A 12,550-nucleotide genomic window follows, 5' to 3' on the forward strand; every position below is an offset into this window, starting at 1 on the left:
AAATCAGACATTTTTAATGATGTTACCTGCAAGGATACCTCCAGGCCTCACGGGGTCGCTGCGATAAACAGTTACAGTAATGCAATCGGCACACGTCTGTAGCGTTTGGCACTATTAAGGTAAGAAACGTGTTTTCCCACTTTTTATTTCTTTTTCAGCGTGGCATCAAGTGTACTTTTTGATGTCTCGTACACACGTGGGAGTGGACAATGTCGATGCGATGACAAGTTAAAGAAGCGGGCATGAGCCACTGTTTACGTCAGCTTCCACTGAAGAATGCTATTGCTAGCTAAAACTCGGCTGTTGTCAAATGATATTTTAGAATAACATTTCCACACATGCGTCCCGTTTCTACTTTAGATAAAAGTTAAACAACTTGGATAAGGTAAGTTAGCTTCTGTTGTCATGTGAAGCGAAGGTAAATTGACATTACGTCACGTGAAAATGACGTCTGCTATCATTCAGTGACAGTATAATTTTTTTAACCAATGTACACGCGAGTACATACAACACGCAAGGGTCTCTTACTCATCTTATGTGGGGCCTGCATCAAATATTCCATAACAATCTTTCCCGTGCATGCATGGCATGATGTGGTGCACATGTGCTCAATTGATTTTGTATTCAGGATTAGTTCAGAATGAATTAAAAAAAATGGTTGAGCCAGTCCTAATCACTACTGTTTTGTTGTACCAGGAATGTAAATGTCTCAGGACAAGGCAGACCAGGAGGACGAGCTGCTTGCTTTAGCAAGTATCTATGAGGAGGAGTTTCATCGAGGTGACTCTACCCAGGGGGGAGAGATCCAACTCTGTGTGAAGCTTCCCCCAGATTTCAAAGTTGTTGTAAAAGGTATGTTTCAACCCAATGACTGACTGAAATGAGCCATAAAAAACTAGAGTGGCCTAACTTGTGTGGCTCAAATGTGATCAAGCATCCTCTTATCTGGAATCTTTTGCAGGGGAGAAGCAAACAGAATATAAAATCAGCTTTTTGCCTCCTTTGGTTCTCAACTTTGAGCTTCCTGAAGACTACCCATCTACAAATTCTCCAATATTCACTCTTAGCTCAAAATGGATGACCAGAAGACAGGTGGGACATAACGAAACTTGAGAAAATGGCATGACACCGTTTTTCACTCATTATTCCTCCTACTGCTCGCTCTCATCAGATGAGCTCTCTGTGCCGACGCCTGGATGAACAATGGGAGGAGAACCGAGGCTCCGTGGTTCTCTTCACGTGGATTCAGTTCCTCAGCGAGGAGGTGCTGGACTTCCTGGACATTCAGTCTCCTCTTTTAGTCACCAGGCATGAAAGTAAGGCGAGTGGGGAGCGCAGCAGGAAAGCCGACCACGCCGCCTCAGGTATGAATCGGGGGGGGGGGTTGATGCACTTGCGTGTGAAACTTGCGGGGTTCAGTACCTTCAACAAGGTGAAGAACCTCGAGATGATGACTTTCTCACCTGTTTACGTGCTGCGTGCAATTTGGCTCAGATGTGACACAGCACGGAAGTCCTAGCTATAGCTCGGACAAGAAGAAAAGAGAGCTGAAAAAGAAAATGTATGACCAGCAAACCTCGTTGGACCCGCGGGCCATCGTGTCTGTGGACACACGCGTGGACCTCCTACCTCATCTGTTGGACTTTGACGAGGCCCAACGGCAGAAAGTGTTTGACGGCACGCCATTCTGCTGCGCCATCTGCTTCACGGAGAAGCGCGGCGGCGACTGCCTCTGCTTTAAAGAGTGCCAACATGTCTACTGCAAAGCCTGCATGACGGAATATTTCCAGATCCAAATACGGGACGGCAACGTGCAGTGCCTTAATTGCCCCGAGCCTAAGTGCTCCTCTGTAGCCACGCCCATGCAGGTACCGCACTACAACGTATTTTGCACAGTCACTTCGAAATGCTTCACCCTCCCCGTTTGAACTTTGTAAACTCGCCAGGTCAAGCAGCTGGTGGACGAGGAGCTGTTTGCACGTTACGACCGCCTGCTCCTCCAGTCTAGTCTTGACCTGATGGCCGATGTTGTGTACTGTCCTCGCCACTCCTGCGGCACGGCGGTCATGGTGGAGCCCGACACCACCATGGGCATCTGCTCCGTGTGCCAGTATGCGTTTTGCACGCTGTGCAAGATGGGCTACCACGGGGTCTCTCACTGTAAGATCCCCGCAGGTACTTTGATTGATGTGCACCTCTCAATACATTTTAGATACGGCATAGAAATTCATTTATGCCACCTTGGAGATGATTTAGCTCATTTTCTATCCGGAACCCAAAATGTTCTGTTTTTTCTTGTCTTGTGCCACAGAGGATTTGCGTAGCCTTCGTGACGAGTATCTGTCTGCCACGGCCGAGGGCAAAAAGTTTATGGAGCAGCGCTTCGGGAAAAGGGTGATCCAGAAAGCCGTGGAAGAGTCCTTTAGCAGGGATTGGCTCAATGAGAACTGCAAATGCTGCCCTCATTGTGGCACCAACATACAGGTGGGGGGCTCCCTCTGTTAGTTACAGGGGGTTACTACACACACACATATTATGCATTTTTTTTTCCCGCTATCAACCCTGATTAAACATAGCTCCTCCTTGACTTTTCATTCCTCAGTCAAGTTATGTTCCTGCGACATAATGGCTTGACACTAATTACTACTTTCCCATTAGCCAGGGTTTTGATGAAACCACCCCCACTCTGTTAGCTTAGAATGTGCTGCTTGTCTGCAGCTCTGCTTACCTTGTGTTTTTGACATACTTCCACATGATATATGTGTAGAAAATGGACGGCTGCAACAAAATGACTTGCACCTCGTGCCGCCATTACTTCTGCTGGCTGTGTCTGGGCCTGCTCAACAAAGCCAACCCGTACAGTCACTTCAACAACCCACACTCACCCTGCTACAAACAGTGAGTCATTCCTTCCTCCTCACGTCAACACGACTCCATTTTGTCAAAACTAGATACTCCTAAATGTTTCTTTTATTCTTCTTGCCGTAGACTCTTCCACGGTGTGGATCTGGACGAAGAAGATGCCTTATGGAGTGATGAAGAAGACTAATGTTTGTTGTCGTGCTGCCCGCCTGAATGCACTTTATCGCACAGCAGTCTCTTTTTTTTTTTTCTCCATCTTTTGATTGTTGCAGCGATGCATTTTTTTTTTTACTTCATTAGGTGCACCGTCACGTTCAGTAGGACGTTTAGAAAGCACTTAGAATTCATAGCAATGCATATAGTAAACATATATTTCAATGTATCCCTCAAAATATGATACCACCAAGATTAATTACTACACATTATGAGAATACTTATTTTGCCTTTGATTTTATATCAAATTTGCTGGCATGGCACATTTGCCATACGTTTCCCAGGCTTGATTACCAACGTAGATATGGGGGTCTTAGATGAATAGTGTGCTTTCATAATCTCGTTTCACTGCACGCGTGGGCCAAAATAATGGTGGTGTGCCCACTGAGTGACTATGTATGTCTACAGGGTGTCTCTGAAAATTGTATATACTCTATTTCTTTTTTCTGATTGAGGTGTCGGGTAAACTTAGTTAAACACAATAAGAAAATTTCAATGCCACAAACTTGTTTTTGGGAGGGCACCTTCTTTTTAGGGAGGCGTTTACAGAAGAGAATTAGCATGTTTTAAGCGGAGTCTGTCTTTTGGAGATGTTTGTGATGTTCCCCTAAAGACCTTTCGCAAACCTCACTAATGGTGGTTTTTAGATCAGGATTAAATAGGGCGAGGGGATGTTTGTAGCACGTGGTGCCAAAAGCTACTATCCAAAGGGAAGCTGCAGTTTGGATAATCACTCACTTTTATTGCCCGATTAAAACTGAACCAGGTGGAAAGTAATTTTTTGTTTGAAATTGTGTTCAAGCCTAAGAGACGTTGTTTAAACAGCTTTGTTGTCATCACGAGAAACCTTGTTGAGCTTCAAAATAAATGTCCCCCTTCTAGCGTTTAAATCATGCATTTAGTATTTGTCATTTGGATTCTCATTAATGATTTGAAACGCCTTGGCCATCTTCAGCGGGTAAGTCACTTTATTTCAGTTAATTCAATTTTATTTGACAGCGATTAACTTAAAAGTGTTGCACTAACATTTTGAAAGTAACGATGCTGTGGCGTGTGCATCCATCCCGCGGCGCGTCTTGTGACCTGCAACGTGACCCAAATTTGGGCTTGTAATCCAGGTGGCGGTGCTGTGTGACCTGCGCGGGAGCAACAATGAAACGCTAAAGAAACAAAAGAGCACACGTTGGAGCCTGAGACTGAAAAGAGACGACAACATTGTGTCACCCCTTTGGCTAGAGTTGCTGACAGGGGATAACCCTTTAAAATGGCCCCCCTCCCTCCTGTCGTGCCCCTCTCTCATCCACACACACACACACAAACTGACTGAGCGCTACTATGCCTCTAAAGACATATCTTCTCTCACAAACACAGGAAAGCATTAACAACAGCAGCACCTGAAGACCGCGGTGTGAAGCGGGATCGAACTCCAACGGAGGGGAAAATAAGGTCAGTGTGCGATCAGGACACACGTTGGGCCTTGGAGCTCAAAAGGATCACCGGGAAGTTCCCAAAGTTTGATGACGTGGATGTGGAACGTGTACTATGCCTTCACTGAATGAACCAGAAAATTCAAACGTTTTACCTCAATTTATATGCTGTTGGAAACTTATTAGGCCTCCAAATGTGATTTCTAGCAATATTACCTGTTTTAATTTGTGTGCTTATTCAAGAAATTTCATTTGAAAATGTTACAAAAGTATTGTAATTATATGTTGATAATTGAAATAGTGATGCAAAAATATAAGATTGTATTTAGATGACAATATAGTTTGACTGTGTCCCTAAATATACTTTCATCTTCAGGGAAATATATTTATTGTTGGAGTTTCTATGTAATTATAGAAATACAATATTACTGGATATACTACATTATTACTCTTTGTCATTTTGATATAGGTAGACTGCTCATTTCAACTTCAACCTAGCATAAACACAAATATCTGAGAAGTGACCCGAGTCGCCTTATCATGATCGAGAGTGAGAGAGAGCTGTCGGCCATGGTGCAGGAGCTGTGGGACAACGACGTCAACAGACTGCGACCCGGACAAGACTACAGGATATCCTTGCAGGTGCAACATTGTGGCACGCTTTTTGGGTTACAAATAAACACAACTGACTTACAGGCTTACGCATTGAATTTTGTACTATATTCTATGCAAATAAGTACAAAAGAGTTACAGTGCTTTATTGTACTCCTGTTTCAGGGCAAAGCTGGAGACAATATGGCCATCAATGACGACGATGACAACGATGGGGCGGGATATCCTCTGTTCAAATTTGTAGACGAGAACATTTTCCAGAAGGAGACTTTTTTAGGTGAGTGATCATCTTGATGCCAAGAAATAATGTCAAAGTGAGGGGAGGAACTTCATTCAATCAAAAGTAGTGCTTGATTCATCTTGTTGCCAAGTAACCACTGTATGACATAGTGATTCCAAGAGTTCATTTGGACAAAAGTAGTGCTTTTCTGCATGACTCTAAAGAGGACAAGCTGTGGCTGCCCAGAAGAGGGACATCCTATCTTGTATTACAACTTGCTCTAGTAATGACCCCTTGGCTCCCAATCACTGCTCACAGCTTTTTTCATCTACTGCTATAATCTCCTTACGACGAACAGAGGCACGTTGCATAATCCAGATCGTGCAGAGTTCACTATGCCTGGCCAGCGGGTGCAAGCCCCGCTTTTGCTTGGATCACATGACTAGAAAATTGCTAAGACTTATGCTTTGTTTATGTGCTTGTATTTAGCCCGCTGCAGGTACTTGCTAACGCTAAGGCATTTGCTTTAGATGTTTTGAGCAGTACAGCCATAATGTCTTCCAAATATTTCCATGAGGTTAAATTTCACATCTGTGTCTTGACATATTTGGATTTTTTTTGCATTCACAGCCTTTATTTCCTTGTTGGATAACTATGTGAGTGACACTGGGGAGCCAGAAATCGTCACCCCTGAGGAGGTGGCAGAGAACCACAAGTTCCTGGACTCTATTGTTAAGACTCCCACCATGAAGGTACTGTCAGGGAACCCACATTGAGACATGCTCTTGGTTTTTGCTTTCCACCACACTATCAATGATTTGCCCCTTATTTCTTGTAGTAGTCTCATTCTACAGTATTTTTGTTGTGTCGTTTTAGATAGCTCATAAATACCTGGTGGAGAAGCAGCTTTCCCCGCAAGACGAGACGCAGTTCAAGGAGCAACTCTACAGAATCTGGTTTGAACTCTACGCGAGGAGAGGATCCAGCAGGTGGGTGCAGTCTGTCACCGAGCCAAAGTGTAATGCGGGAATCTTTCGCCACCATGCTGAATTGTGTGTCTCGCTGTGGGAAGGCTGCACTGTGAGTGGGGACTAGAAAGACCTGTGAAAAGAGATTTGAAAATCCACCCATCCATTTTCTCCTTCTCTCAGGCCAGATTCGTCAGGATTTGAACACGTGTTTGTTGGAGAAACCAGAGGAGGCAGGACAGTCATTGGGTTTCACAATTGGATCCAGTTGTACTTGCAAGAGAAGCTGGGTCATATCGATTACAAAGGCTACAGTGTCAACGCTAACTCGCCACAGGTACACCGCTTTCTTGAACTCAAAGAATGGAGTGAACCAAAAACTATGACAAAAGCTCCAAAACCATTCGAACCCTGAGCCTTTGTGACATGTTTATGTTCCCTCCAGCCAGACGAGAACAAGCACATCTTGGCGCTGCAGTTCAGTTGGAAGAACGGCATCAAGCCCAAAGGCAGCATCTTCATAGGCGTCAGTCCCGAGTTTGAGTTCGCCCTCTACACCCTGTGTTTCCTCAGCTCGCCCAACGAGCGGGTCAAAGTCCAGTTTAGTTTCTACGATGTAGAGATTGTGTGCCATCACTACAACCAGAAGCACATAGGCACCACTTACCCCGTGCTCCTTAAGTACCAGAAAAACACTTAATTTACATCCAAATTTTCATCTTACATGGTACTGTTGTCTTTTTCATTTGACTGAAAATACAATAAAACCTTACAACACCATATTATGGTTGTTAGGTTTTCTTGTCTCTGCACGTAAAATATTAGGATTACTTTTATTTTAATTGCATTTGTTTATCCAAATGGCAATTTTGTCATCCACTCCTTTGCTGAAACAATTTTTTTTTCCAAAAAGGGTGGGCGTGGGAGGTTTGTTGTGACCCGTGACGTAAATCGCTTTGAACGGGAAAACCAATATTAGGCTGGAGTGAATAAACAACGATTGTCCGGAATTATTATAAAGTAAAAGCTCAACGGCGCGGTTGGGTATCTCAACAACATAATTATCACGGCATTAAAACGACCCAAAATACATATAATGGAAATACTTACAAGATGTTTTAATTTTAATGAGCTGACATTGCATTGATAATGTTTTTAATAATTAAGGTTTCTATTCTTGCCTCTCCTCAACCGGAAGTAGTTTCACAACTTCGCTAATTTGATTATCCGTGCAGTGCAAATACTGAAAGCAGCCAATTTCTCCTCCAGGACGAGGTGGCAGTTTGTTTATAATTTTCTTAAGATTTTGGTTCTGGACAGCGTGTCGATTTTCTTTCGGGATTTTTGTTGGCCGTTCAAATCGGAATGGCAGAGCCGAGCCCCCGATATCAGCAGGTATTGTATGTAGCTCCCCCTACGCACCACTATTAGCCTACACGCTAAGCGCTTCTTAGTATCAAAGCCACACATTAGGCGCTGCAGTTCAGTTCGTTAAAATGGTCTTATTCTAAACCCTTCTTGTACATAATTGTCAGTCAGTGAAAACTAAATCGTTTTAAGCGTTTTTATAGCTGTCGGTTAATCCGGAAGTTCATTTTCCATCTCATCTATCTCTGTTTGGTGTGCGATTAATCATGTCTGCCTTGATGTTTCTCCAGCTGCCCAACGTGGACGAAGCTGAAGATAACCAGCAGGTAGCTGGAGACGCGCCCCCTCCTTATTGCAGCGTCACAGAGGACAATGCTGGTAAGAAACAGAGATCCGAGCCTGTGAGTGATGCACGACACGCCAGCTATTTTATATTATGTTCTGTTGACTTCCAACAGTGATTGCCTTCCGCTACAGCGCAACGGGAAGCCATTTCATTTCACTTAATTGCTTTGCAAATTCTCCTTTGTTTTCTACAAATAATAGCTAGTTGCTCATCTCTCTATGCCAGTGACTGATAGAATTATTATGCCCCTCCACAAGACAGAAGAAGGTACAATTAACCAATTCGTCCACCTGTAATTGTTGACAGTAAGCAAATGATTAGAATTACAAATAACAGTCTTTGTCTTCAGGCCAATTAATCTTGCTTTGGCGCCATCTGGTGACATGTTGGTGACAAGGAAGACGTGTCAGAAAAGATAACAAAAAGCTATATTTAAAATTTAAAACTAAGAGTTTACCCTTCAGTGTGAGCTGAAATATAGTGTGAAACTTGCGCTAGAACGCTTTGTGAACTGAAGTGCTTTTCTGACAAAAGTAGTGCTTTGCTACCATTGTTTGGTAGTGTGAGTTGAAAGTGACGAACAAATGTGATATCATTTTTCCTTTTGAATATGCCAACCCCAAATATGTTTCAGCTTATTTGGAGTACAAGGAGGATGTGAGTTTCCCCAAGCCGCCATCCTACAACGTGGCAACCACACTACCTTCCTACGACGAGGCAGAGAGGACCAAAGCGGAGACCCCAGGTCCCTTGGTAATCGCAAGGGTGAGTTTCACACTGTTTACAATTTATTTTATGCCACTTCCTGTATTCAATACGGGAAACGTGAAACACCTTTTTGTCAAAATGGACTCATTCAAAGTGAAGGAGGGAATCCATGCTCTTGCGTAGCGGTCACTATGTTGAATTTGGGTCTGAGTGGGTGGTCGCCGTGTTTCTTGTGTTTCCCTGCCCGTTCGGCCGCAGCCTCACCACAGAGAACGTCTGGAGACTTTTGAAGGTGTCCTACGCAGTTCACTGGAGGTAACACACGCGTGAACGTACTTTTTTTTGTGTCCGGATGCACCGTTCCGCCCCCTTGATGTCTTTTTGTTTGTTCCCAGTGCTCAACGTTTGGACTTTGTGATGACATGTTTTAGTGTTTTGTATTTATAGTGCAGTGCTTGCTTGGTTAAAAGTCAAACACACAATCTGAAATTTTGATTGTGATTTTTTTTTTTGGGGGGAGTGTTGGAATAGTTTGCCTTGGTGCAAAATAAGACTGTTAGTCATGCCCTTGGATAAATCTGTTTTTAACATTGGAAATATACGTTTATGTTAAAATAAAAGTCACTCTTGTCATGCAGGATGAAGACTTTGTAATCAGAGATGAGTTTGAAGATGGTGAACAGTTGAGGATAGGAAACGATGGCATCTTCATGCTCACCTTCTTCAGTAAGGAAAAAAAATAATCATGTATACTCTAAAAATATAAATGGGAAATCATTGTTATTTAGAATTACCACAATTTGATTCTTGAGAAACAATTTTTTCCCCTTTTGTCAACTTCATCGCTTGTTTTTTTTCTTGTATTTCTACATCAATAATGGAACTCTTGTCTTCTAAAATTATGAGTTCTTATTGCTTCCATTTTTTTCTTTCTTTTTGTTACGCCAGTGGCATTCCTGTTCAACTGGATCGGATATTTCATATCCTTCTGTTTGACCACATCGGCGGCCGGGCGCTTCGGGGCCATCGCTGGCTTTGGTCTCTCCCTTAGCAAATGGCTCCTCATTGTCAGGGTATGCGTGCTTAGAAACTACCCGCCCCTAATAATTTGAAAAATACTGGATGCATGTCCTTGTTCTAATCGTCCATCTTTGTGTTTGCAGTTCTCTTCGTATTTTCCTGATTACTTTGAGGGACAATACTGGGTTTGGTGGGTGTTCCTGGTGGGTGGTAAGTAGCCTTGTCTTTGTCTGTGCATACTGTAACGGAAAGTTGCATCAGTACTCAAGTCTTAAGTCCAAAACAAACTATTTGGACTTAATGACCACTGTTCAAAATAAGTGCTGTATAGAAAAAAGTTATAGTTTTGCCACCAACACTTGTTTTCCCCCTTTCAGGCTTCTTGATCTTCCTCCGAGGCGTCGTCAACTACGCACAAATCCGCAAGATGGCCGACACCTTCACCACACTGCCCAGCACCCGAGTCCTCTTCATCTACTGAGCTCAGTGACATCATAATGCCATTGTTTAAAAAAAAAAAAAACTATTTCCATTCCTCTGCTTGATATAAAAAAGGACAAACAAAATCGTTTTTGTCCTCTTGCAAATTCAATTAAAATAAATGACCCTCACTCGTTTGGTGTTGTAACAGTGCTAATTGCGATTCTCAAGCGTATGCCTTATTTACTTGCGTGGCCGAAATGCACTGTTTAGCCACCAGGGAGCAGTCTTGCCTGTATCATTTCAGGACTTGACATTTGTACATAGAAAGATGCTTGTGAGGGATGTTGGGCTCACAGGGCAAGGCAAATATCCTATATTTAACTTGTTTTTATTTATTTATTTTTTTGTAAGTCAATATGTTTGATTATGCAGGCTGTATAAGGAATAATAATAATTCGTTGGTTTTTTTTAATGTGGAAAAAAAAAGGGCCAAACACGCTGGTGTTAATGTTTATCGTCAGGAAATTTGCAAAATGTTCATGAAAACAAGCCTAACAATGTATTTAGGTATCTATTAAGGTAGAAATGTAATTAATGGTCACTTGTATTTGTGTGTAGGGTCAACATTTTTTTTAAACCATACTAGTGTCCCTGATTTGGAAAATTAAAAGTTGTAAAATCACTCTTGTATATTATTGTTGTACAATCCAAAATCTATTTTTAGATCATAATGGTTGCAAACGTTTTGAAATGACACTTTCCCTGAGCATGAAATGCTGCAACGTTCGCCAGCTCATCTCAGTATATATTGATAAATATTGTAACATTTCAAAATGGACATCATTTGGAATGCATTGTAGTGGAGGTTCCCCAAAATGAGACGACGATGTGGGATGCATCTAAATCATACGTCCTCTTTACGTGTGTGCGTGCGTGTGTGTATCATTGATGTGTGAGTCATCCTGCCGCTCCTCCCTCTCTCCCTCTCTCCCTCCCTCCCTCCCTCCCTCCCTCATCCTTCCATCGTGTGTATGTTTAAAACCAGCGTGCACGTGTGTTACCTGCTTGTGTGTGTGTGAAAGCAGTGGTGAGTCATCCACCACGTTAGCAGGTGCGCCATGCACCTTCCCATGTGCTCCCATTTTTTTCCTCCTCCTCTTTCTGACTCACGACTGACTCCCCCACCATCATCAATGACATCACCAACACCCCCCCATCCTCATGCCCCCCCCCCCCTCTTACTTTGTTGTGGTGATTCATACTGTACGTGAAGCTATTTCTCTCCTTAATCTCAGGGTGAACTTGAATGTCGCACGGTTCATTCATTAAAACATCTCACCATAGTTTTGCTTAACCTCACGATAATACATTTTTATATTATTAGGAATAAAAAGTGTATTGGACAAAACATTAGGTACACTTGCAGAATGTGATTCAACTCTGCAGAGTCCCAGATATAAGAGGGTGTGCATACTTGTGCAAACACATTGTTATTTATTTTCCTTTTATCCATTGATTTAGCTTGGTCCCAGTTATTATACCACAAAATTTAGAATTTGAGAAGTGTGTAGACATTAGATGCACTGTTTAGTTTTGGTTTGACTTCTTTGATTACACTGTTGTCCCTAATAAGAAATAAATAACATTTTAAAAAATCCAAAGGTTATGACTCATACAGCCAGTGGACTAAGTTAGCCTCTTGCCGTGCATATCTCCTAACACCATATCGAGTTCCTTGTCTGCTTTCGATTGGCAAGACACTGGCTCTGTTGCCACGGTAACCAAAACACTGTCAGTCGTCATGTGTCCCTGAGTGATGAAGTCATATTGTCCCATCAAGGGCATCTCAACTTTTCCTGTAGTGAACAGCTAACGGAATGTTTTTATTGAACATATTGCACGTGATTGATAAGGATTGATTTGCTACTGCTTTTTCATAACAGGATTTTGTTTCTCCGCGAGGGCTCACGGGCCACCTTTGACCCGCGGACCACAGCTTGTCTTCGCTGTGTACCCAATGAAATGTCCGGTGAGTGTATTATGTAACCAACTGCACCACTGTGAGCCTTGCCTGTATTTTCTTTTTGTCTCCTGGCATGCTGTAACCATGGCAACTATAAAACCTTAAACAGCATCCACGGTTAAAGCAAAGCCATGACACACATTTATCAATGAAAACTACTCTTGCATAAATTTTTTGTAATATTGGCCTTTTTTTTTGGGGCGAAAGGATGAATGAATGTGCGAGAGGCGGCGGCGGCGGTGGCAGCGGAGACGTCACATGACGCTTCTGCAGTGCATCAAGGGAACTGGCCCGTCTGTGACTCATCCCGTCAGGATGGGGAGGGGAGGGGAGCGAGCATGATGGAGAGAAGAGGAAGAA

General features: G+C 42.8%; 3 protein-coding genes across 6 annotated transcripts; all 3 read left to right on the forward strand.

The window, feature by feature from the left end:
• The first annotated feature begins 30 nt into the window (after window positions 1-30).
• rnf14 (ring finger protein 14) lies at window positions 31-3,965 on the forward strand. The gene is made up of 9 exons (XM_049742562.1): window positions 31-119; window positions 697-852; window positions 962-1,092; window positions 1,172-1,364; window positions 1,495-1,868; window positions 1,947-2,175; window positions 2,312-2,484; window positions 2,768-2,898; window positions 2,989-3,965. Exons 2-9 carry the CDS (start codon window positions 705-707, stop codon window positions 3,047-3,049), a joined length of 1,440 nt encoding a protein of 479 aa, XP_049598519.1. The 5' UTR covers window positions 31-119; window positions 697-704; the 3' UTR covers window positions 3,050-3,965.
• Window positions 3,966-4,121: 156 nt separating this feature from the next.
• endou2 (endonuclease, polyU-specific 2) lies at window positions 4,122-7,084 on the forward strand. 3 transcript variants are annotated; one of them, XM_049742566.1, is made up of 7 exons: window positions 4,122-4,521; window positions 4,972-5,144; window positions 5,280-5,391; window positions 5,965-6,086; window positions 6,211-6,323; window positions 6,486-6,639; window positions 6,748-7,084. In XM_049742566.1, exons 2-7 carry the CDS (start codon window positions 5,043-5,045, stop codon window positions 7,000-7,002), a joined length of 858 nt encoding a protein of 285 aa, XP_049598523.1. In that variant the 5' UTR covers window positions 4,122-4,521; window positions 4,972-5,042; the 3' UTR covers window positions 7,003-7,084. The 3 variants fall into 3 exon arrangements, with proteins under 3 accessions (XP_049598523.1, XP_049598525.1, XP_049598526.1); XM_049742568.1 differs by having other exon boundaries at window positions 4,976-5,144; XM_049742569.1 differs by having other exon boundaries at window positions 5,052-5,144.
• Window positions 7,085-7,497: 413 nt separating this feature from the next.
• ndfip1l (Nedd4 family interacting protein 1, like) lies at window positions 7,498-10,849 on the forward strand. 2 transcript variants are annotated; one of them, XM_049742168.1, is made up of 8 exons: window positions 7,498-7,697; window positions 7,961-8,048; window positions 8,651-8,781; window positions 8,983-9,039; window positions 9,363-9,450; window positions 9,673-9,797; window positions 9,888-9,954; window positions 10,122-10,849. In XM_049742168.1, exons 1-8 carry the CDS (start codon window positions 7,668-7,670, stop codon window positions 10,223-10,225), a joined length of 690 nt encoding a protein of 229 aa, XP_049598125.1. In that variant the 5' UTR covers window positions 7,498-7,667; the 3' UTR covers window positions 10,226-10,849. The 2 variants fall into 2 exon arrangements, with proteins under 2 accessions (XP_049598125.1, XP_049598126.1); XM_049742169.1 differs by lacking the exon at window positions 8,983-9,039 and having other exon boundaries at window positions 7,501-7,697.
• Window positions 10,850-12,550: the final 1,701 nt, after the last annotated feature.

Source organism: Syngnathus scovelli, chromosome 15 (assembly GCF_024217435.2).
Source record: "Syngnathus scovelli strain Florida chromosome 15, RoL_Ssco_1.2, whole genome shotgun sequence".
In the NCBI taxonomy this organism is placed as follows: Eukaryota; Metazoa; Chordata; class Actinopteri; order Syngnathiformes; family Syngnathidae; genus Syngnathus; species Syngnathus scovelli.

Excerpts from the sequence above, each read along its gene's own strand:
- rnf14 (XM_049742562.1), top strand. The coding sequence starts at position 705 with ATGTCTCAGGACAAGGCAGACCAGGAGGACGAGCTGCTTGCTTTAGCA. Across the intron at positions 1,869-1,946 it reads CTGTAGCCACGCCCATGCAG|GTCAAGCAGCTGGTGGACGA; the intron begins GTACCGCACTAC and ends TAAACTCGCCAG. Across the intron at positions 2,485-2,767 it reads ATTGTGGCACCAACATACAG|AAAATGGACGGCTGCAACAA; the intron begins GTGGGGGGCTCC and ends ATATATGTGTAG.
- endou2 (XM_049742566.1), top strand. The coding sequence starts at position 5,043 with ATGATCGAGAGTGAGAGAGAGCTGTCGGCCATGGTGCAGGAGCTGTGG. Across the intron at positions 6,087-6,210 it reads TTAAGACTCCCACCATGAAG|ATAGCTCATAAATACCTGGT; the intron begins GTACTGTCAGGG and ends GTGTCGTTTTAG. Across the intron at positions 6,640-6,747 it reads TCAACGCTAACTCGCCACAG|CCAGACGAGAACAAGCACAT; the intron begins GTACACCGCTTT and ends TGTTCCCTCCAG.
- ndfip1l (XM_049742168.1), top strand. The coding sequence starts at position 7,668 with ATGGCAGAGCCGAGCCCCCGATATCAGCAG. Across the intron at positions 7,698-7,960 it reads CGAGCCCCCGATATCAGCAG|CTGCCCAACGTGGACGAAGC; the intron begins GTATTGTATGTA and ends ATGTTTCTCCAG. Across the intron at positions 9,955-10,121 it reads GTGGGTGTTCCTGGTGGGTG|GCTTCTTGATCTTCCTCCGA; the intron begins GTAAGTAGCCTT and ends TCCCCCTTTCAG.